The sequence below is a fragment of the Orcinus orca genome, chromosome 2 (assembly GCF_937001465.1).
Source record: "Orcinus orca chromosome 2, mOrcOrc1.1, whole genome shotgun sequence".
Classification (NCBI taxonomy): domain Eukaryota; kingdom Metazoa; phylum Chordata; class Mammalia; order Artiodactyla; family Delphinidae; genus Orcinus; species Orcinus orca.
Genome location: NC_064560.1, coordinates 116,095,803 through 116,120,312, shown reverse-complemented (window position 1 = coordinate 116,120,312; position 24,510 = coordinate 116,095,803). Strand labels below are relative to the sequence as shown.

Below are 24,510 nucleotides of genomic sequence, written 5' to 3'. Positions count from 1 at the left end.
CAAAACCATAAGAGAATACCATGCACAATTATATGCCAACAAATTTGACAGCCTAGAAGAAATGGACAACTTTCTAGAAATATACAGCCCATCAAAAGGGAATCAAGAAGAAATAGATGATTTGAATAGACTGATCACTAAAAGTAAAATCGAATCTGTAATTAAAAAAAAAACTCCCTACAAACAGAAGTCCAAGACCAGGGACTTCCTTGGTGGCGCAGAGGTTAATGATCCGCCTGCCAATACATGGGACATGGGTTCAAGCCCTGGTCCAGGAAGATCCCACATGCCACAGAGCAACTAAGCCTGTGCGCCACAACTACTGGGCCTGTGCTCTAGAGCCCACGTGCCACAACTACTGAAGCCCATGTGCCTAGAGCCTATGCTCCACAACAAGAGAAGCCACCACAATAAGAAGCCCGTGCACTGCAATGAAGAGTAGCCCCCACTCACCACAACTAGAGAAAGCCTGTGTGTAGCAACGAAGACCCAACACAGCCAAAAATAAATAAATAAATTTATATTTAAAAAAATAGTCCAAGACCAGATGGCTTCATGAATGAATTCTACCAAACACACAAAGAACTTATATTGATTATTTTCAAACTCTTCCAAAAGACTGAAGATGAGGGAACACTCTCAAAGACATTCTATGAAGCCACCATCACCATGATACCAAAACCAGCAAAGATAACACCAAAAAAGAAAATTACATGCCAATATCTTTGATGAATATAGATGCAAAAATTCTCAACAAAATATTAGCAAAACAAATCCAACAACACATAAAAAAGGTCATACACCACAACCAAGGTGGGATTCATCCCAAGTTCACAAGGATGGCTCAACATACACAAATCAATCAATGTGATACACCACATAAATAAAAGTCAAAAACCACATGATCATCTCAATAGATGCAGAAAAAGCATTTGAAAAAACTCAACATCGATTCATGATAAAAACTCTCACCAAAGTGGGTAAAGAGGGAACACATCTCACATAATAAAAGCCATTTATGACAACCCACAGCCAATATAATACTCAATGGTGAAAAGCCGAAAGTCTTCCCGCTAAAATCTGAAACAAGACAAGGATGCCCACCCTTACCACTTCTATTTGACATAGTATTGGAAGTCCTAGCCACAACAGTTAGACAAGAATAAGAAATAAAAGGTATCCGAATTGGAAGGGAAGAGGTGAAATTGTCACTATATGCAGATGACATGATACTGTATATAGAAAACCCTAAGGACTCCACCCAAAAACTACTAGATCTAATAAATGAATTTAGCCAAGTAGCAGGATATACAAGATTAACATTCAGAAATTGACTGCATTTCTTTACACTAACAATGAAATATCAGAAAGGGAATGTAAAAAAACAATACCTTTTAAAATCACACACACACACACACACACACACACACACACAAAATGCCTAGGAATAAACCTGACCAAGGAGGTGAAAGACTTATATGCTGAGAACTATAAAACATTAATAAAGGAAATTAAAGAGGATTCAAAGAAATGGAAAGATATACCATGCTCTTGGATTGGAAGAATTAATATTGTTAAAATGGCTATGCTACCCAAAGGAATCTACAGATTTAATGCAATCCTTATCAAATTACCCATGACATTTTTCACAAAACTAGAATAATCAAAAAATTTATACGGAACCATATAAACCATATTGCCAAAGCAATCCTGGGTCGGGGGGGGAGAAAACAAAGCAGGAGGCATAACTCTCCCAGACTTTAGACAATACTACAAAGCTACAATAAACAAAACAGTGCGGTATTGGTACAAAAATAGACATACGGATCAATGGAACAGAATAGAGAGCCCAGAAATAAACCTACACACCTACAGTCAATTAATCTTCAAAAAAGGAGGCAAGAATATAAAACGGGAAAAAGTCTCTTCAGCAAGTGTTGCTGGGAACACAACCTCACAGCATGAACAAAAATAAACTCAAAATGGCTTATAGACTTAAACATAAGACATGACACCATAAAACTCCTAGAAGAGAGCATAGGCAAAACATTCTCTGACATAAATTGTACCAATGTTTTCTTAGATCAGTCTCCCAAGGCAATAGAAATAGAAACAAAAATAAACAAATGGGACCTAATCAAACTTACAAGCTTCTGCACAACAAAGGAAATAATTAAAACAAAAATGAAAACAAAAAGACAACCTAGGAATGGGAGAAAACATTTGCAAATGCTGTGACTGACAAGGGCTTAATCTCCAAAATACACAAACAGCTCATACAACTCAACAACAAAAAAACACCCAACCCAACTGAAAGATAGGCAGAAGACCTTAACAGACATTTCTCCAAAGAAAACATACAGATGGCCAATAGGCACATGAAAAGATGCTCAACATCACTAATTATTAGAGAAATGCAAATTAAAACTATGATAAGGTATCACCTCACACCAGTCAGAATGGCCATCATTAAAAAGTCTACAAATAACAAAAGCTGGAGAGGGTATGGAGAAAAGGGAACCCTCCTATACCGTTGGTGGGAACGTAAGTTGGTACAGCCACTATGGAAAACAGTATGGCAGTTACTCAAAAAACTAAAAGTAGAATTACCATATGATCTAGCAATCCTACTCCTGGGCATATTCCTGGACAAAATCATAATTCAAAAAGATACATGCACCCCTATGTTAATAGCACCACTATTCACAATAGCCAAAACACGGAAACAACCTAAATGTCCATTGACAGATGAATGGATAAAGAAGATACGGTACATATATATATAATGGAATACTACTAAGCCATAAAAAGAATGAAATAATGCCATTTGCAGCAACATGGATGCAACTAGACATTATTATACTAAGTGAAGTATGTCAGAAAGAGAAAGACAAATACTATATGATATCACTTATATGTGGAATCTAAAATATGGCACAAATGAACTTATCTACAAAACAGAAATAGACCTACAGACAGAGATCAGACTTGCGGTTGCCAAGGGGGCGGTCGGGTGGGGGGAGAGAGATGGACTGGGAGTTTGGGATTGGTAGATGCAAACTATTACATTTAGAATGGATAAACACCAAGGTCCTACCGTATAGCACAGGGAACTATAACCAATCTCCTGGGATAAACCAAAATGGAAAAGAATATATAGGATTATTCCATAAACAAGGTTAAAAAATAAAAAACCAAAACAAGAATACTTTCAAAACAGATTTTACTTCCAAGTCGATTAAAGAGTTAAATATTTTTAAAAATCTATTTAAAAAAAGAAAATACAGGTTAATATTTTCTAAATCAGGATAAACAAGGATTTTCTAGGCATAAGAGAGATAAAAGACATCTTCTATGGAGGAAAAAAATGCTAGATTTGACCACAAATGTTACATATTTCTGCACGTCAAAAATTATCATAAAAATTAAAAAAGCAAACCTCAAACTGGAAAAAAAACTTATAATAACTATGACAAAGGACTGAGCCATTATTGAGTAAAATATTTAAATATCTGCAAGATAAAGACTAATACTCCAAATGAAAATTGGTCCAAGTTCATATACGATTCACAAAAAAATATAGATGTTGGCTATATATTTTATGAGTTCAGCTTCACTAGATAAAAAAAAAAAGAAACTTTTTCCTATCATATTTATTTGTTTTTAATAGTAATACTTAGTTTTATCAATGGTTTAATGAAATAATAATCCTTATATTAGACTCCCTAATGGGAGTCTAATTTGAAATAATTTTTCTGAATAGGAATATATATACACACACGTACACTCCTTTGTGTGTGTGTATATATATATTTAATATATACAGCGCGCACACACACACACACACACACACAAAGTACATTTATCAAGAGTATATATAGGGACTTCCCTGGTGGCGCAGTAGTTAAGAAACCGCCTGCCAATGCAGGGGTCACGGATTCAAGCCCTGGTCTGGGAAGATCCCACATGCTGCAGAGCACCTAAGCCCGTGTGCCACAACAACTGAACCTGCACTCTAGAGCCCGCAAGCCACAGCTACTGAGCTTGTGCACAACTACTGAAGCCTGCGTGCCTAGAGCCCATGCTCCACAACAAGAGAAGCCACCACAATGAGAAGCCCTTGCACTGCAACGAAAAGGAGGCCCTGCTCGCTGCAACTAGAGAAAGCCTGTGTGCTGCAACCGAGACCCAATGCAGCCAAAAATAAATAAATTAATTAAATTAATTAGTATAAAAATGAGTATATATAAACTTGAAAAATATTCATAACTTCTGATGCAGTAATTCATGCTCAGACAGCTATTCTAAGAAAAAAGCTAGATATACTAAGATTTATAGCCAAGAGTATTCATTGCAATATTAGGCATAACAGCATAAAATTAAAAACAATGTTCCTATAGAAATCAGTTGTATTTCTTTACAATAGTAATGAAATATCAGAAAGGGAATGTAAAAAAAAAAAAACCTTTCAAAATCGTGCCCCCCAAAATAAAATACTTAGGAATAAACTGGACCAAGGAGGTGAAAGACATCTGCTGAGAACTATAAAACATTAATAAAGGAAACTGAAGATGATTCAAAGAAATGGAAAGATATACAATGCTCTTGGATTGGAAGAACAAATATTGTTAAAATGACATACTACCCATGCAGATTTAATGTGATCCCTATCAAATTACCCATGACATTTTTCACAGAGCTAGAACAAATCCTAAAATTTATATGGAACCATAAAATCAAAGCAATCTTGAATTGCCAAAAGCAATCCTGAAGAAAAAGAACAAAGCAGCAGTCATAACCCTCCTAGACTTCAGACAATACTACAAAGCTACAGTAATCAAAACAGCGTGGTATTAGAACAAAAACAGACTTAGGGGTCAATGGAACAGAATAGAGAGCCCAGAAATAAACCCAAACACCTACAGTCAATTAATCTTTGACAAAGGAGGCAAGAATATAAAACGGGAAAAAGACAGTCTCTTCAGCAAGTGCTGTTGGTAAAGTTGGATAGCCGCATGTAAATCTGATGAAGTTAGAACACACCCTCTCACCAAATACAAAAATAAACTCAAAATGACTTAAAGACTTAAACATAAGACATGACACCATAAAACTCCTAGAAGAGAGCATAGGCAACAATTCTCTGACATAAATTGTACCAGTGTTTTCTTGTGTCAGTCTCCCAAGGCCATAGAAATAAAAACAAAAATAAACAAATGGGACCTAATCAAATTTATAAGCTTTTGCACAACAAAGGTAACCATAAAAAAACAAAAAGACAACCTACGGAATGGGAGAAAATATTTCCAAGTGATGCAACCGACAAAGGCTTAATTTCCAAAATATACAAACAGCTCATACGACTCAACAACAAAAAACAAACAACCCAATTGAAAAATGGGCAACACCTAAATAGACATTTCTCCAAAGAAGAAATACAAATGGCCAGTAGGCACATGAAAAGATTCTCAACATCACTAATTATTAGAGAAATGCAAGTCAAAACTACATGAGGTACCACCTCACACCGGTCAGAACGGCCATCATTAAAAACTCTACAAATAACAAATGATGGACAGGATGCTGAGAAAAGGGAACACTTCTACACTGTTCGTGGGAATGTAAGTTGGTACAGCCACTGTGGAAAACAGTATGCTGGTTCCTCAGAAAACTAAAAATAGAATTACCATATGATCCAGCAATCCCTCTCCTGGGCATATTCCCAGACAAGACTTTAATCCAAAAAGATACACGCACCCCCATGTTCACAGCACCACTATTCACAACAGCCAAGACACGAAACAACCTAAATGTCCATCGACAGATGAATGGATAAAGAAGATGTGGTACATATATACAATGGAATACTACTCAGCCAAAATCAAATAATGCTATTTGCAGCAACATGGATGCAGCTAGAGATTATCATACTAAGTGAAGTCAGAGAAAGGCAGATACCATATGATATCACTTATATGTGGAATCTAAAATATGACACAAATGAACCTATCTTCGAAACAGAAAGAGACTCACAGACATAGAGAATGGACTTGTGGCTGCCAAGGGGGAGGGGTTTGGGGAAGGGATGGAGTGGGAGGTTGGGGTTAGCAGATGTAAGGTATTATATGTGGAATGGATAAACAACAAGGTCATACTGTACAGCACAGAGAACTATATTCAGTATCCTACAATAAACTATAATGAAAAAGAATATAAAAAAGAATGTATATATATGTATAACTGAATCACTTTGCTGTACAGCAGAAATTAACACATTGTAACTGAAATGAAAACTACATTAGAAGGAATCAATAGCAGAATAACTGAAGCAGAAGAACAGATAAGTGACCTGGAAGACACAATGTTGGACTCACTGCTGCGGAACAGAATAAAGAACAAAGAATGAAAAGAAATGAAGACAACCTAAGAGACCTCTGGAACAACATTAAACGCAACAACATTCGCATTATAGGGGTCCCAGAAAGAGAAGACAGAGAGAAAGAACCTGAGAAAATATTTGAAGAGATTATAGTCAAAAACTTCCATAACATGGGAAAGGAAATAGCCACCCAAGTCCAGGAAGCACAGCGAGTCCCATACAGGATAAACCCAAGGAGAAACACACCGAGACACATAGTAATCAAATTGGCAAAAATTAAAGACAAAGAAAAATTATTGAAAGCAGCAAGGGAAAAATGACAAATAACATACAAGGGAACTCCCATAAGGTTAACAGCTGATTTCTCAGCAGAAACTCTACAAGCCAGAAGGGAGTGGCATGATATACTTAAAATGATGAAAGGGAAGAAGCTACAACCAAGACTACTCTACCTGGCAAGAATCTCATTCAGATTCAATGGAGAAATCAAAAGCGTTACAGACAAGCAAAAGCTAAGAGAATTCAGCACCACCAAACCAGCTCTACAACAAATGCTAAAAGAACTTCTCTAAGTGGGAAACACAAGAGAAGAAAAGAACCTACAAAAACAAACCCAAAACAATTAAGAAAATGGTCATAGGAACATACATATTGATAATTACCTTAAACGTGAATGGATTAAATGCTCCAAGCAAAAGACACAGGCTTGCTGAATGGATACAAAAACAACACCCATATATGTGCTGTCTATAAGAGACTCACTTCAGACCTAGGGACACATACAGACTGAAAGTGAGGGATGGAAAAATATATTCCATGCAAATGGAAATCAAAAGAAAGCTTGAGCAGCTATACTCATATCAGATAAAAAAGACTTTAAAATAAAGAATGTTACAAGAGACAAGAAAGGACAGTCCATAATGATCAAGGGATCAATCCAAGAAGAAGATATAACAATTATAAATATATATGCACCCAACATAGGAGCACCTCAATACATAAGGCAACTGCTAACAGCTATAAAAGAGGAAATTGACAGTAACACAATAATAGTGGGGGACTTTAACACCTATGGACAGATCATCACTTACACCAATGGACAGATCATCCAAAATGAAAATAAATAAGGACACAGAAGCTTTAAATGACACAATAGACCAGATAGATTTGATATTTATAGGACGTTCCATCAAAAAACAGCAGATTACACTTTCTTCTCAAGGGCTCACAGAACATTCTCCAGGATAGATCACATCTTGGGTCACAACTCAAGCCTCAGTAAATTTGAGAAAATTGAAATCATATCAAGCATATGTTCTGACCATAATGCTATGAGATTAGACATGAATTACAGGGAAAAAAACACAAACACATGGAGGCTAAAAATACGTTACTAAATAACCAAGACATCACTGAAGAAATCAAAGAGGAAATCAAAAACTACCTAGAGAAAAATGACAATGAAAACACGATGATCCAAAACCTATGGGATACAGCAAAAGCAATTCTAAGAGGGAAGTTTATAGCTATACAAGCCTACCTCAAGAAACAAGAAAAATCTCAAGTAAACAATCTAACATTACACCTAAAGGAACCAGAGAAAGAAGAACAAACAAAACCCAAAGTTAGAAGAAGGAAAGAAATCATAAAGATCAGAGCAGAAATAAATGAAATAGAAACAAAGAAAACAATAGCAAAGATCAATAAAACTAAAAGCTGGTTCTTTGAGAAGATAAACAGAATTGATAAACCATTAGCCAGACTCATCAAGAAAAAGGGGGAGAGGACTCAAATCAATAAAATTAGAAATGAAAAAGGAGAAGTTACGACAGACACCACAGAAATACAAAGCATCCTAAGAGACTACTACAAGCAACTCTATGCCAATAAAATGGACAACGTGGAAGAAATGCACAAATTCTTAGAAAGGTATAACTTTCCAGTACTGAACCCGGAAGACACAGAAAATATGAACAGACCATTCACAAGTAATGAAATTGAAACTGTGATTAAAAATCTTCCAACAAACAAAAGTCCAGGACCAGATGGCTTCACAGGTGAATTCTATCAAACATTTAGAGGAGAGCTAACACCCACTCTTCTCAAACTCTTCCAAAAAACTGCAGAGGCAGGAACACTCCCAAACTCATTCTATGAGGCCACCATCACCCTGATACCAAAACCAGACAAAGATACTACAAAAAAAGAAAATTACAGACCAGTATCACTGATGAATATAGATGCAAAAATCCTCAACAAAATACCAGCAAACAGAATCCAACAACACATTAATAGGATCATACACCATCATCAAGTGGGATTTATCCCAGGGATGCAAGGATTCTTCAATATATGCAAATCAATCGATGTGATACACCATATTAACAAATTGAAGAATAAAAACCGTATGATCATCTCAATAGATGCAGAAAAAGCTTATGACAAAATTCAACACCCATTTATGACAAAAACTCTCCAGAAAGTGGGCATAGAGGGAACCTACCTCAACATAATAAAGGCCATATACGACAAACCCACAGCAAACATCATTCTCAATGGTGAAAAACTGAAAGCATTCCTCTAAGATCAGGAACAAGACAAGGATGTCCACTCTCACCACTATTATTCAACATAGTTTTGGAAGTCCTAGCCACGGCAGAGAAGAAAAAGAAAGAAAAGGAATACAAATTGGAAATGAAAAAGTAAAACTGTCACTCCTTGCAGATGACATGATACTATACAAAGAGAATCCTAAAAATGCCACCAGAAAACTACTAGAGCTAATCAATGAATTTGGTTAAGTTGCAGTATACAAAATTAATGCACAGAAATCTCTTGCATTCCTATACATTAATGATGAAATATCTGAAAGAGAAATTATGGAAACACTCTCATTTACCACTGCAACAGAAAGAATAAAATACGTAGGAATAAACCTACCTAGGGAGACAAAAGACCTGTATGCAGAAAACTATAAGACACTGATGAAAGAAATTAAAGATGATACCAACAGCTGGAGAGATATACCACGTTCTTGAATTGGAAGAATCAATATTGTGAAAATGACTATACTACCCAAAAGCAATCTACAGATTCAATGCAATCCCTATCAAATTACCAATGGCATTTTTTACGGAACTGGAACAAATAATCTTAAAATTTGTATGGAGACACAAAAGACCCCAAATAGCCAAAGCAGTCTTGAAGTAAAAAAACGGAGCTGTAAGAATCAGACTCCCTGACTTCAGACTATACCACAAAGCTACAGTAATCAAGACAATATGGTACTGGCACAAAAACAGAAACATAGATCAATGGAACAAGATAGAAAGCCCAGAGATAAACCCATGCACCTATGTTCAACTAATCTATGACAAAGGAGACAAAGATATACAATGGAGAAAAGACAGTGTCTTCAATAAGTGGTGCTGGGAAAACTGGACAGCTACATGTAAAAGAATGAAGTTAGAACACTCCCTAACACCATACACAAAAATAAACCCAAAATGGATTAGAGACCTAAATGTAAGACCGGACACTATAAAACTCTTAGAGGAAAACATAGGAAGAACACTCTTTGACATAAATCACAGCAAGATCTTTTTTGATCCACCTCCTAGAGTAATGGAAATAAAAACAAAAATAAACAAATGGGACCTAATGAAACTTCAAAGCTTTTGCACAGCAAAGGAAACCATAAACAAGACGAAAAGACAACCCTCAGAATGGGAGAAAATATTTGCAGACGAATCAACAAAGGATTAATCTCCAAAATATATAAACAGCTAATGCAGCTCAATATTAAAGAAACAAACAACCCAATCCAAAAATGGGCAGAAGACCTAAATAGACATTTCTCCAAAGAAGACATACAGATGGCCAAGAAGCACATGAAAAGCTGCTCAACATCGCTAATTATTAGAGAAATGCAAATCAAAACTACAATAAGGTATCACCTCACACCAGTTAGAATGGGCATCATCAGAAAATCTACAAACAACAAATGCTGGAGAGGGTGTGGAGAAAAGGGAACCCTCTTGCACTGTTGGTGGGAATATAAATTGATATGGCCACTATGGAGAACAGTATGGAAGTTCCTTAAAAAACTAAAAATAGAATTACCATACGACCCAGCAATCCCACTACTGGGCATATAACCAGAGAAAACCATAATTCAAAAAGACACATGCACCCCAATGTTCATTGCAGCACTATTTACAATAGCCAGATCACGGAAGCAACCTAAATGCCCATCGACAGACGAATGGATAAAGAAGATGTGGTGCATATATACAATGGAATATTACTCAGCCATAAAAAGGAACGAAATTGAGTCATTTGTTGAGACACGGATGGATCTAGAGACTGTCAGAGAGAGTGAAGTAAGTCAGAAAGAGAAAAACAAATATCGTATATTAACGCATGTATGTGGAACCTAGAAAAATGGTACAGATGAACCGGTTTGCAGGGCAGAAGTTGAGACACAGATGTAGAGAACAAACGTATGGACACCAAGGGGGGAAAATCGCGGTGGGTAGTGTGCTGAATTGGGTGATTGGGATTGACATGTATACACTGATGTGTATAAAATTGATGACTAATAAGAACCTGCAGTATAAACAAACAAACAAACCAAAAAAACAACTAATACTAAACTTTCTTTGGGTTATTTGTATGGAAATATGTTAATATAACTGTTTCAGACATTACATGAAATTTCTAAAAATCTTATGTTCTGGTATAATCTTATGTCATAATTCTAATTACTTTAAAATGTATATCTCAGAAATAACTAAATTTCCTTGTCAATTACATTATTATGAACTTTCATCAAATCTTTAACTGTGGTCATTTTTAAGTCTTTTGTCATTTACAGACAGTTCTGGGTGTACTCTGATGCTTTTGCAAAAATGTTCCTATAAAAGGGTTTCATCTTCAGGGAATTCATGGAAAAGACTCCGACAAGTACAGGTTTCTGGTAACTGACTATACTGCTGAACTGAATGAATGAGCATTTTCAGAATTCTAATGGAAAACTGATGAATTCATAAAAGTGCTAACAAAAGATCAAGATTAAAAAAAATTAATTACATGGGACTGAGTGTACTGATGAGGATGATTATAATTTTTGTGACTTTCTGTTTGAATTAAAAAAAAAAAGACCCAACACAGCCATAAATAAATAAATATTAAAAGAAAAAAAACTCACTGGATTTTCCAACTTGAATATTGGGATTGAAATAAAAACATATCAAAATCAAAAAAAAAGAAATTAACACATTGTAAATCAACTATATTTCAATTAAAAACTGGGAAAAATATTAAAAACAATGTTCCAAGCTTTATGATAGAATATGATGCAAACATTATTTTTGAAGATTACTTAATGACACCAGAAAAAATGCATCATATCGTATTAAGTGAAAAAGGCTGTTTATTAAACTGCATTTATTGCATAATCCCCAGTTTTGTAATCATGACTTCTATGTCTTCTTCTACGTCATCTGCTAAAAATGTGAACAGATGGAGCTTGGACCATATGCCATGGAAGGTCCACTACAGTGAGCCTCTCTCTTCAGGCTTGATGGTTCTAGTGTCATGATTCCATCAACTGAATATTCATATAGCAACGGCCCTCTAATGTTTCCTGGGGGAGGCTGCCTAAGAATCACCTTGAGATATAGTTTATAAAAACAAAAACAGATTTCTCAGTCTCATCCACAGAGATTCCAATTCATAAGGTCTGGGATGAAGCCCTGGAATCTGTTTCCGAAGGTGTCCTGGTGATCCTGACCCACAGACAGATCCAGGAACCACAGCTCTCTAGTTCACAATTTTCCAAGGTTTTGAAAAGTACATTGAATGCCTTTTAGAAGTAAGCTTCTAGATGTCACTTCTCCTAATCCTCGGGTACCGCTGCCCTTTGTCAGGTAGACAATGTAATGAGTGGATGAGAGGCCAACCTACGGCGTCTCGCCGAGCTGACTGATGCTGCCAATGCCACACTCAACCTGGCCGGTACCGCTCCCCCCCCCCCCCACCCAGAATCCTTGCTCCAAGTCCTGCCTCCTCTTGGGCTTCTGAAATGCCAGCCGCTCCCCCTCCACGGGCCCCTTCCATCAACTTCTAACTCTGCTGAGGCCATGCTCATCAACCAAACCTCCGGAATGCCTGTGACCAGGGCACGATTCCTCGCCTTCAGTGCCCAGCTGCTGAGAGTTTTCTATATTTGACGCTTCACCTCCCACTCATTCCTCAACCCTCTGCCACCTGGCTTCCATCACCACCACCTACTGACTCTTACCAAGGTCACCCTGGCTCCTGGTGGCTAATCCACTGGTTCCGTTTCCCCAAGGCAGCTGATGCTGCTGACCACCCAGCCCTCGTTCCCTGGCTTTTGTAGGGGTCGTCTTCTGTTTCACCTGTCTAGCGTCCATTTCCCCTATCTGATAGCCGTGCCCTGAGAAGCTGCCTCTCCCCACCCTTAGTCCGTGAGGTTTGGGGGCTGACCACCCCACTCCAGGCACGGGTACTTCATTCCCCTGGCTCGAGACTGGTGCAAGGATGGGCAGACGGCCAAAGTTGAGTCAATAAAACTCAAACCTGAGACTTTCCGTGAAACTATGGGGAAAGGGGTTCTCTTTTTTCCTACTGGGGTTGCTGAGCCGGCAGAATGTGAGTCTGGAATTAGAGAGGGTCTGCCCACCCCACAAGGAACTGCCTGAGAAGGAAGCCAGCGTGAGGAAGGCAGCAGAGCTGAGACAGCGAGTCCTGATGGCACCACGTGGGGTCCTAGGCCAGGCCTGAAGCCAGCACAGCCTGGTTCAAACAGTTTTGTGAGAAAAGGTATACCTTTTTTTTTTTAACAGATTTTATTTTTTAGAGCGGTTTTACGTTCACAGCAAAATTGAGTGGACAATACAGAGGTTTCCCACACACCCCCTGCCTAGACATATGCATCGCCTCCCCCATCATCAACATCCCCCAATAGAGTGGTGCGCTTATCACAACTGATGAACCCACCTTGACACAGCATTATCACCAAGAGTCCACAGTTTACATCAGGGTTCACTCTTGGTGATGTACATTCTATGGGCTAAGGTATACCTTTTTACTTAAGATTTTTTTAGTTGAATTTCTGTCACTTGCAAGCAAAACAGCCCTAAGATGGCTCTGAACCATCATCCTCCCCTGGCATTACTCCACCTACCTGGTGACATTTCCCCCAGCGTCTCCACAAGCTCCTCTTCCTCCCATTCCAGACCCATATGTCTGACCCCTCACGGACTCTACACCTGGGTGTCCACGTACGCACAGGCTTAAATCTAAACTCGTAAGTATGCCCCTACTCTTCCTCCTCTTGTGTCCCCATCTCAGCGGATAGCTCAACCACCTACCCGGTTACCCAAACCTGGGCCTCATCATTGACACTTTCTCACTTTCCCTTCCCCGTCTCCTTGGGGCAGCGAATTCTGGCTCATTCCGTAGGGTTCAGCTTTTAGGCTGTATCCTCAGGGAGGCCTTTTCCAACATCCAAACCTGCAGGAAGGGTCCCTCCTATGCTCCCATCCCAAACTGTGCTTTAGTGTCACAGCTCTTGTCACCCAGAGCCCTCACAGTTTGATTCTTCTCCATAGTCTGTGATAGCTGGACCCATCCCTGAAATCAATAGTATTTGAGTAAAGAAACACTAGGCTGTGTAGGTATGATCTTATACTGTATATTGTAAATAAAGTCTATTGTTTGGTGAAAATTAAATATTTCAGTATCTCGGCGAGATCTGTAAAAGGTATGGTACCTGACACACACTACTATGATTTTCAGGGGTCCAGCACTTCACTGGGGGTGAGAACCACTCAATTGGACCCACAGTGTTTCCCTAAAGGAACTTTTTAAGATTATTTTTGATGCGGACCATTTAGTTTTGAAGTCTTTACTGAATTTGTTACAATATTGCTTCTGTTTTATGTTTTGTTTTTTTGGCCCCAAGGCATGTGGGATCTTAGCTCCCTGACCAGGGATCGAACCCGCACCCCCTGCATTGGAAGGTGAAGTCTTAACCACTGGACCACTAACCAGACTGCCTCCTAGTGAGTGCCTTCACTTCTCTTTAATAACTGAGTCTAGAGCCTATCAAAGGAATGGAGCAGAGCTTTGTCCTTAAACAAAATCTATTTCCCCCCATTTTTGAAAACTGGGACGTTTGTCTGCTTCCAATTTTCTGATACTTTGCATATTCTTCATAATTTCTTACAAATCACCAAACACAGTTCTTAGAGCACAACTGCAAGTTCGTCCTATAAGGGCCTCCCATCTATCTATCCAGGTATTTACTCGGTCTTGCCTGTGCCAGGCCCTGGAGAGCTCCTCGCAGTCTGGGTTTGAGTCCCTCTCAAACATGGCTGGGCTCCCTTTACCATCCCTGGAGCATTTTCTTTGAGAGAAAAGGAGGAAGCAAAATAATAGCTGAGTAGTTCTGCTTTCTGTTAACATTATAGCAAGAGTTCCAAGCAGTGAGCCTATCACTTCCTGATTCTTTTTCTTGTTCTAATCATACCTAAAAAGGCTTTTTTATTGTCTGAGGCATTTTTGCCCTCTCAGCCCACTCACTCCAGCTTCTTAGTGCTTTGTACTGTCCATAAACCTTGTTTTCACCCTTGTGTGTAGAACCCCTGCTCCCTTTTCCCCTATTAATGCTATATTTAATAAAGTTTTAAAGCATAATTACTTTTTCAAGCATTTTATAGGAAACCATCATACCTTGATTTTACTAACTTGAGTGTTATGAAGAATGTACCTTTATACACTGACAAGACCATACAAGGGAACAAGCGTAGGGATGGTGCAATGGCTATTTGTACTCCTTTTTTCTCGGGTCTACTCCTTAGTTCCTTCTGTCCTTGTGTTCTTTCAGCTTATTCCCACTTTTTTTTTCATTCGTTTTCTTTCTGGCATCCATTTTTATTTTAAATTATTGTACACAAATGCAGAAATTACCTGACTAGCACTAACTGCAGAATTTATAGAAAGTAAATAAATCACAGGATGCTTAATACTGAAAGACTGAATTGTTTTATATTTTTTATCGAGATATAATTCATATACCATAAAATTCACACTTTTAAAAGGCACAATTCTGTGGTTTTTAGTATACTCACAGAGTTGTGAAACTAATACCACTATCTAATTTCAAAACATTTTTATCACCCAAAAAGAAACGCTGTACCCATTAGAAGTCACTTCCTATTCTTTTTTGCAGTGTGGATATCCAGTTGTCCCACCATCATTTGTTAAAAAGAATATTTTCCCCCATTGAATTGTCTTGGAACCCTTGTAAAAACAAATTTATCATAGATGTATGGGTTTATTTCTGGACTCTCAATTCTATTCAGTTGATCTATATGTTTATCTTTAGCTAGTATCACACTGTCTTGTTTACTGTAGCTTTGTGGTAAGTTTTGAAATCAGAAGTATGAGAAATGCAATTTTTTTTTCAAGATTGTTTTGGCTATTCTGGATCCCTTACACTTCCATGTGAATTTTAGGATCAGCTTGTCAATTTCTGTAAAGAAGGCAACTGGGATTTTGCTAGGGATTGCCCTGAATCTGCAGGTCACTTTGAGTACTTCTGCCATTCTAAAAATATTAAGTTTTCCAATCCATGAACATGGAATGTCTTTCTTTTTTTTTTTTAAGGCTTTCTTTAATTTCTTTCAACAAAGTTTTATAGTTTTCAGTGCATAAGTTTTACATTACTTTTGTTAAATTTATTCCTAAGTACTTTATTTTTTAAGGTGCTATTATAAATGGAATTTTCTTAATTTCATTTTCAGATTGTTCATTGCTAGTGTATAGAAATATAATTGATTCTGTATATTAATCTTATATCCTGACATCTTGCTGAACTTGTTAGTTTTAAGAGTTTTTTAAGGCTTTTCCTAAATCTTTAGGATTTTTCTACATACAGGATCATGTCCTCTGTGAATAGAGATGGTTTTACTTCTTCCTTTCCAATCTACATGCCTTCTGTTTCTTTTTCTTGCCTAATTTCCTTGGTCTCTACCCTTTAAAAGCCTATATAGCTTCCTGAGTGACTTCCTTTTTTTTTTTCCTTATTAGAATAAATTTTTTGAGAGAACAGGACAGGGTGTAGGAGGAAGAGAGAAAGTGGAGCTCTTAAAAATCAGAAGTTGTGGGCTTCCCTGGTGGCACAGTGGTTGAGAGTCCACCTGCAGATGCAGGGGACACGGGTTCGTGCCCCGGTCCGGGAGGATCCCACATACCGCGGAGCGGCTGTGCCTGTGAGCCATGGCCGCTGAGCCTGCGTGTCCGGAGCCTGTGCTCCGCAACGGGAGAGGCCACAACAGTGAGAGGCCTGCGTACCGCAAAAAAAAAAACAACAAAACCAGAAGTTGCAGTTGTGTGGTTTGAATGGATTTCTGGTGAACCTCACATCCTCTCAGGGGAAATGTCTTCCTTCATAGCACCTGGGCCCAGGGACTTTTCTGGGGGAATCTCTGAAATCTGTTTTCCTCAGGTTTTGGACATAAGCCTGGCTGAACCCAATATCCAGCCTTCCTTGGCTGTTAAAGAGTCTACCATGACATGGCCACTTCCCCCGTGCCCATCTCTTCTCCTTCTCTGGTCAGTTCTTTCCTGCTGGTCAGAGGCAGAGCACCAACAGTTCCTCCCATTGCATCCTCTGTCTTCTGAGAAATAAAACTGTCAACGAGACAATAGGCTGTTTGTTTCTACCTCCAAAAGACTTTGACAAACATCTCCTGAAGTTCTGGGCCAGCTTTGTGACCCATGTGAGGAGAGTCCACCAAGACTCTCCTTCTATCCATCCTCCTCCTCACACTTGAGTCCTTCATGGTGATCTTCCATGCAGGAATGAGCACAACTTCTTGACACTCAGGTTCTCCATCCACCCCATTTAGGAGACCTCTTCATTAGAACACAGCACACACTTAATTTCTTCACTCTTGGTGAATGTCCTGGCTCACCATGTTTCAGTGGGGCTCTTAGTTCATCCCAGTTATGGGACAAAAGGAAGCAAGAGTAAGGTTTCATCAAGGGTGTGGAATGTACATCAAAGGTCTTGCTGAGTGGCTTTACAAGGAGAGAAGTTTCCCTCCATATCAGTGAAGGTTCTGTGTTACCAGTGACCTCTTGGGATATGCAGGAAGCCAGGTAGATAAGAATCTCTGACTATGCAGATAGGTGCACCCCATAGTCAAGTATGAGCTTCCAGTGCTCACTGGCTAGAAGCAAACCACCCAGGCACTGAGAAAAGACAGCCACGGATGCAGGCATGTTCCAGGACTATAAGCACCCTGGGCCAACACCTCTGGCCCCCAGTTCCAGTGCAGGACTCTAGAGGGCAGCTGCCCTTTTGTTTGGGGCTTTCCTCCCAGAAGCTACATCTTTTCCTCCTAGCTCCACTCTGAAACCAAACTCCCATCTCCGGTGCTCACCAACCTTCCTGTCTACCCTGATTTTCTTCTACCCTGTCTACCTCACAGGTCCACTTTTGTGCCTGCTGCCTAACAATAAAGTCACTTTGCCGTTAGGGAAGGTCTCAAGAGCAAGTGACTTCCTGATAAGGTGACTCCTCCCTCACCCTGGTGTTGCACATGGGGCTCCAGTGCCTCCTGAGAAGTAGTTCATTTGGATGGAGTTGCCAGACCTCAAAATCCATCTTTAAACTATGTTTAGCTATTCCACAAAGCTCCCCCCAAATGATGAAACAGAAAAACAGTAAACTGAAAAAAAGATCGATTCATGTTCCTGTGGGTTTGTTCTCCTGCCTTTGGCTTGCTTACTATCCAGGCTGTGGGAGCAGAGAGAGTGCCTCATCACATCCGGGTTGACATAGTATCAACCATGGCTCCCTAATCACACAATAAAGCTCTCATGGCAAGGACAGATGGGAGGAACTACTCAGGGTGCTGTGAACATGCCACCGCTAATGTCTGAGACTATTATAACAATGCTTACCTTCTTATCCTTTATTTGTATATTTCAAAAAAAAAAGTCCACCTACCACTCTTGTACCACTTGGTCATAATACTTCATTGTCCCACATACTTAAAAACTGGTTAGTATTACTGAGACCTTAAATGTATTGTGCCTCATCTTTCAAGGTATCAGTTACTGTAATATTTCTACGGTTCATTTTGAGTGTCTTAGGTGACATATTTAATATTGTTTTCAGCTTACTAATAAGCACCAAATAGAGCAATTTAAAATTATTTTCTTCCATCTTCCTTCACATTCAATTTACTGCCTAGAACTATATTTCAATATAGTGTATTTGTTTTACTGAATTCATTCATAGTGTATCTGCAGGCCTATATTTTCTGTAGTGACAACTACTCTATTTGTGGGAACTATTTAGGTCACTGGAAGGGAGAAAAAGAGGTCACTACTTAATAGAAATGGCATGTATCCAAATACCAATGCAGTTTTCTGAACACCTGTTGAACATCAATGATGAAGAGACTGTTACAATTTCCAAAACCCTGGATCAAAACCTTAAATGATTACTTTGTTTCAACTGACACAGTTTAACCCAGGAAAACAAGTCTCCTAACCAAAGGAAGTGAGTCTTAATATGCCAGCTGCTTTAAAAGTAAAATAGCCTCTTCAAAAAGCTATCTGTTACAATGTAAATGATTTCCCATCAAAAATCACTAGGAAGGAGCTATACGATTTGAATGTCAAGGCATGCACAGTAACTGTTTGCTTTTGGAGACACAGCGAGCATGACAATATTTTCAGCTGTCAAGGGTGAGGGAGGAGGGACTGACCCACCTAAGAAATGGAAACTAACGAATAGTAATATGACACTCCCCCTTAGTTCCACTGGGCATCCGCTGGTGCGGCGGCTACACACAGCTAACTTCCTAACGCACGGTAAAGGGAGGCTGTGCAAGAGCTGAATGAAGGCGGCCTCTCTACCCTGTCTCCCGAACTCTGTGGTGGAGGCGGCGTGCAAGGACCGCAAGGGAAGGGGGAGTGGGCAATACCCTCTACTGTTGCCATTCATTCTTTCTTTCTTCCTTTCTTTCATTCATCCAACAAATAGTTATTCGCGGGGCACTGTGCTAGGGGCTTAACTTTCCAACTTTGACTCAATAACACATTCTGTTACCACACACCTCCGTCCCCATTTCCAGCCGTAGCCCTCACTAGCTCATCAAGAAGGTGCTTATTATAACCTCGCTTTCCCTCCCTTCCCCGGGTTCCCAGGCTAGGGTGACAAGATAATGCCAGCCAGAGAAGTGCCTTTCCAAAAGCAAAGAAGGAGGGCTCGGAGTACGCAGACAGGGGCGGGGGGCGGTTTCGAGGACCCTCCTGGCTGCGTAGGGAGAGCCAGCCCCTACTTTGTCGGCCGCGCCCCGGTTGGGGCTTCGGACACCCGGGCACCGCGCTCGGACGGGGAACCTGAGGTCACGCCGATACTGAAGGAGGAAGCAGCGGAGACGGGGTTCCTCCAAGGGGAAGTGTGCGCTGCAGGAAGCCCGAGGGAGGCGGGAGGCTGGTGACAACGAGCACACACGTGGGGAGGACCGCCTCCACCTAGGTGGTAGGGACAGGTTCGCAGGCAGGGGTGAAGAGCGGGCGGGGAGGGTTACCTGATGAACGTGGTCTTGCCCGTGCTGTACTGGCCCACCAGCAGGATCATGGGCTTGTTCTCAAAGTCGGCGTCCTCCAGCGCGGGCGAGTGGAACTCGTGGAAGCGGTACGCCTCCTCCAGCGGCAGCACCTTGCGCAGGTAGAGCGAGCGCAGGCCGCCCGTCACCGTCTGCACCGCGTCCGCGCCGCCCGCTCGTTCGCGCCCGCCCGCCTGCCGCCCCAACCAGCTAAACATCCTGCCGCCGGTCCGCCCGTCCGCACCCCGCGCTCGCCCTCTCAGTGCAGGTCCAGCAAACTGTCCCCACTCCGGACTCGACCCTCCCCAGCTCGCACTGAGCTGCCCAGGCCGCCCTAGCCACCGCCCGAGCTGGCCCCGCCTCGCGCCGTCTCAGCCAATCCCCAGTATCTACGTCACGGGAGCTCGTTCACTATTCAGAAGGGCTCTCTCAAGTCCTTCCTCATTGGGCTGCTACCAGCGCGGGTGGAGGGCCCAACCAATGGGGAGGAGGTTCTTAATGAATTATTGATGACGGAGCCCTCTGGAGGACTGGGAGGGGAAGAGGGTGTTTCTCGAAACCACCAGCGCACTCTGGCCAGGTGGCGTCGGCTTCCGGGCAAATCTGAACTGGTAATAAAAGAGCCTCCGGAGGCTCCTTAGTCTCCGGGAACGTTTACTCATTCCAGCCCTATGGACGTCGATGCTGGGGACAAATGTTCAGAAAGTTGACAGGCAGGTTCTTTCTACCTACTGGCAGGTTATTACACACATTTTATTGGTGAAGAGACCCTGACTCACGGACACAATTGACAATATTTGAAGTAGGGGAAGTAGACTTCAATTTACTTGGGTATATGTTTCTCCACACTGCCTCCACTAAATTCTGGGTCGATTGAAGACCTTTTGCCCTTAGTTTTCTTTATCTGATTTTCTGTAAATTTGAAGATTTAGTTATCCTCATTATTACAACCTCATTGCCACATAGTAACATAAAAAGACTGTTACCGCCTAGCTGTCTCTTTTTCAGGTGAAAAGGATACATCTAAATTGAGATTGGGAGAAATAATCAGCCATCACTTTTGGTGTCCTAGGTTACAGTTTTAAAATGTCTCAGTTGTTTCAGAGCATTTCTCAAATGTGGTGGAGGGGGGCACCTGCATAAGAATAACCTGGGATACTTGTTAAAAATGCAGATTTCTGGTCATCACCCCAGACCTACTGAATTAAAATACTGAAGAGGGTTGGAGCTCAACAACTACCCCCAGGTGATTCTGATGTATCCTAAATGTGAGGTAATAGGATCACAACAGACTTCTCACATTTGATAGCAATGCAGTCTGATTCAGTGGGTATGGGATGGGACCCAAGACTGCATTTCTAACAAGCCCCCAGGAGATGGATCTGCTTGTTCATGGATCAAGCAGATCCATGTGGTGGAGAGAACAGGATTTGGCATCAAAAGACCTGGGTTTGAATTCTGACTATATAAATTAATGGCTATGTGATCTTAAATGCAATGAGTTGTCTCTCTGCCTCAGTTTTCTTGTTTGTAAATTGGGAATTCCTTTGGAGTTGTGTGGATAAAGTATTTAGATGGAGCTATGTGTGACTAAGGAAGTGAAAAGAAAGCCAAGGGAAAATGTAGTTAGATATCTGCCTCATGTCAAAATAAAGATTGAAGTGTAACAATAAAATGAAACCATAGACCTACTAGAAGAAGAACTACTACTTCAGAAGCTACTGAAGATTTGTAAAATTTGGAAGGGAAAAGCTTTTCTAATCAAAATCAAAAATAGAAATTATGAAAAAAAGAGTTGATAGATTTGTCAACAAAAAAGTAAAGGCTTCAATTTTTTTTTAATACATACAAACAAACCCATATAAACATACTCTTGCCATGTGATCCAGAATTTGCTCTCCTTGGTATTTACCCAAATGAGTTGAAAACTTATGTCCACAGGAGAACTGCACACAAGTGTTTATAGCAGCTTTATTGATAATTGCCAAAACTTGGAAGCAACTAAGATGTCCTTAACGAGGTGAATGGGTAAGTAAACTGTGGTATGTTTAGACAATGAAATATTATTCAGCTAAAAAGAAATGAGTTATCAAGCCAGGAAAAGACGTGGAGGAAACTTAAAACTATATTACTAAATGAAAGAAGCCAGTCTAAAAAGTCTACATACTATATTATTGCAACTGTATGACATTCTGGAAAAGGCAAAACTATGGAGACTGTAAAAAGATCAGTGGTTGCCAGGGGTTAGAGAGGAGGGAAGGATGAGTAGGAAGGGCACAGAAGGTTTGTAGGGCAGTGAAACTATTCTGTGTGATAATGTAATTGTGGATACATATAATTATACATTTGTCCAAATCCATAGAATATATAACACCAAGAGGGAACCCTAATGTAAACTGTGGATTTAGGGTGATAATCATGTGTCAGTGTACGTTAGGTTCATTGATTGTAACATATGTAACACTCTGGTGTAGGATGTTGGTAGTGTGGGATGTTGATAGTGGGAAGGCTGTGTTGCAAGGATAAGGGATACATGGGAACTCTCTGTACTTTATACTCAATTTTGCTGTGAATTTAAGACTGCTCTAAAAAAATCTATTAAAAATAGTATATATAAAAAACCAAACAAATCCATAAACAAAAGTAAAGGGCAAAAGACAAATTGGGTAAAATATTACAGACATATGTGATATACATATTTAATTAAGGACATTAGAACTTTAAAAAGCTACTATGAAGTTATTAAGAAAGAAATGAATAAACTGAACACCGCATTAGACAAATGAGCAAAGGACATAGACCACTAAAAAAACTAATACAACTGGCTAGTAAACATTAAATGATGCTGATCTCCATTAATAATCAAAGAAACAAATTTAAAGTGAAGAGATAACATTAAGAATGGCAGACTTTTATTTTTCTAAGCTGATGCCTAATGTTGGCAAGGGTGTATGAAAAGGTACCTTTTCATACATTGCCGGAGATGGTGTAAATTGGAACTTCTCTGGAGTCCATACTTATCAAAAATCTTGAAAATGCACATTCAAGACTTCTGCTTCTCAACATCATACTTAAGGTGAAATGACTGAAAGCTTTCCCTCTACAATCAGGAACAGGGTAAAGATGTCTGATTTTACCACTTCTATTTAATATCCTACTAGAGGTTCTAGTCACTACAATAAGGCAAGTAAAAGAAAAGGTATCTAGATTGGATAGGAAGAAGTAAAACTCGATTTGCAGAAAATATGATCATCTATGTAGAAAATTCTATGGAATCTACAAAAAGCTTGCAGAACTAAGTGAGCCTAGCAAGGTTGCTGGGTGTAAGACAAGAACCTGCTGTATTTTTATATACTAGAAATGAATAACTGGACAATGAAGTTAAAAAAAATCAATATCATTTGCAATAACATTGAAAATATTAAATACTTAGGGATAAACCTAATTTAAAAAATGTACAAGGTCTATACACTGAGAACTACAAAGCATTTCTGGGAGAAATAAAGAAGGTCTAAATAAATGGAGATATATACCATGCTTGTGGCTCACAAGACTCAATATTGTTAAGATGTCAATAGGAGACTTCCGGGAAGATGGCGGAAGAGTAAGACGCGGAGATCACCTTCCTCCCCACAGATACACCAGAAATACATCTACGTGTGGAACAACTCCTACGGAGCACCTACTGAACGCTGGCAGAAGACCTCAGACCTCCCAAAAGGCAAGGAACCCCCCACGTACCTGGTTAGGGCAAAAGAAAAAACTAAACAGAGACAAAAGGATAGGGACGGGTCCTGCACCAGCGGGAGAGAGCTGTGAAGGAGGAAAAGTGTCCACACACTAGGAAGCCCCTTCGCGGGTGGAGACTTCGGGAGGCGGAGTGGGGGAGCTTGGGAGCCGCGGAGGAGAGCACAGCAACAGGGGTGCGGAGGGCAAAGCGGACAGATTCCAGCGCAGAGGATCGGGCCGACCGGCCCTCACCAGCCGAGAGGCTTTTCTGCTCGCCCGCCGGGGCGGGCGGGACTGGGAGCTGAGGCTCCGGCTTTTGTCGGAGCGCCGGGAGAGGACTGAGGTTGGCGGCGTGAACACAGCCTGCAGGGCGTTAGTGCACCGCGGCTAGCCGGGAGAGAGTCCGGGGAAAAGTCTGGACCTGCCGAAGAGGCAAGAGACTTTTACGTCCCTCTTTGTTTCCTGGTGCACGAGGAGAGGGGATTAAGAACGCTGCTTGAGAGAGCTCCAGGGACGGGCGCGAGCCGCGGCTAAAAGTGCGGAGCCCAGAGACAGACATGAGTCGCTAAGGCCGCTGCTGCCTCCACCAGGAGGCCTGTGTGCGAACACAGGTCACTAGCCACACGCCCTTCCGGGGAGCCTGTGCAGCCCGCCACTGCCAGGGTCCCGGGATCCAGGGACAACTCGCCTGGGAGATCGCACGGCGCGCCTCAGGCTGCAACGTCACGCCGGCCTCTGCCGCTG

At 40.5% G+C, this 24,510-nt stretch overlaps 1 protein-coding gene across 1 annotated transcript in view; it reads right to left on the bottom strand.

Annotated features, from left to right (window-relative positions):
* Nucleotides 1–20,395, bottom strand: part of EHD4 (EH domain containing 4) — a 90,045-nt gene extending 69,650 nt beyond the window's left edge. The window contains exon 1 of the mRNA XM_004273960.3: nucleotides 20,020–20,395. Coding sequence (XP_004274008.1) covers nucleotides 20,020–20,255 — 236 coding nt within the window. The 5' untranslated portion in view covers nucleotides 20,256–20,395. The remainder of the gene's footprint in view (nucleotides 1–20,019) is intronic.
* Between the last annotated feature and the right edge of the window lie 4,115 nt (nucleotides 20,396–24,510).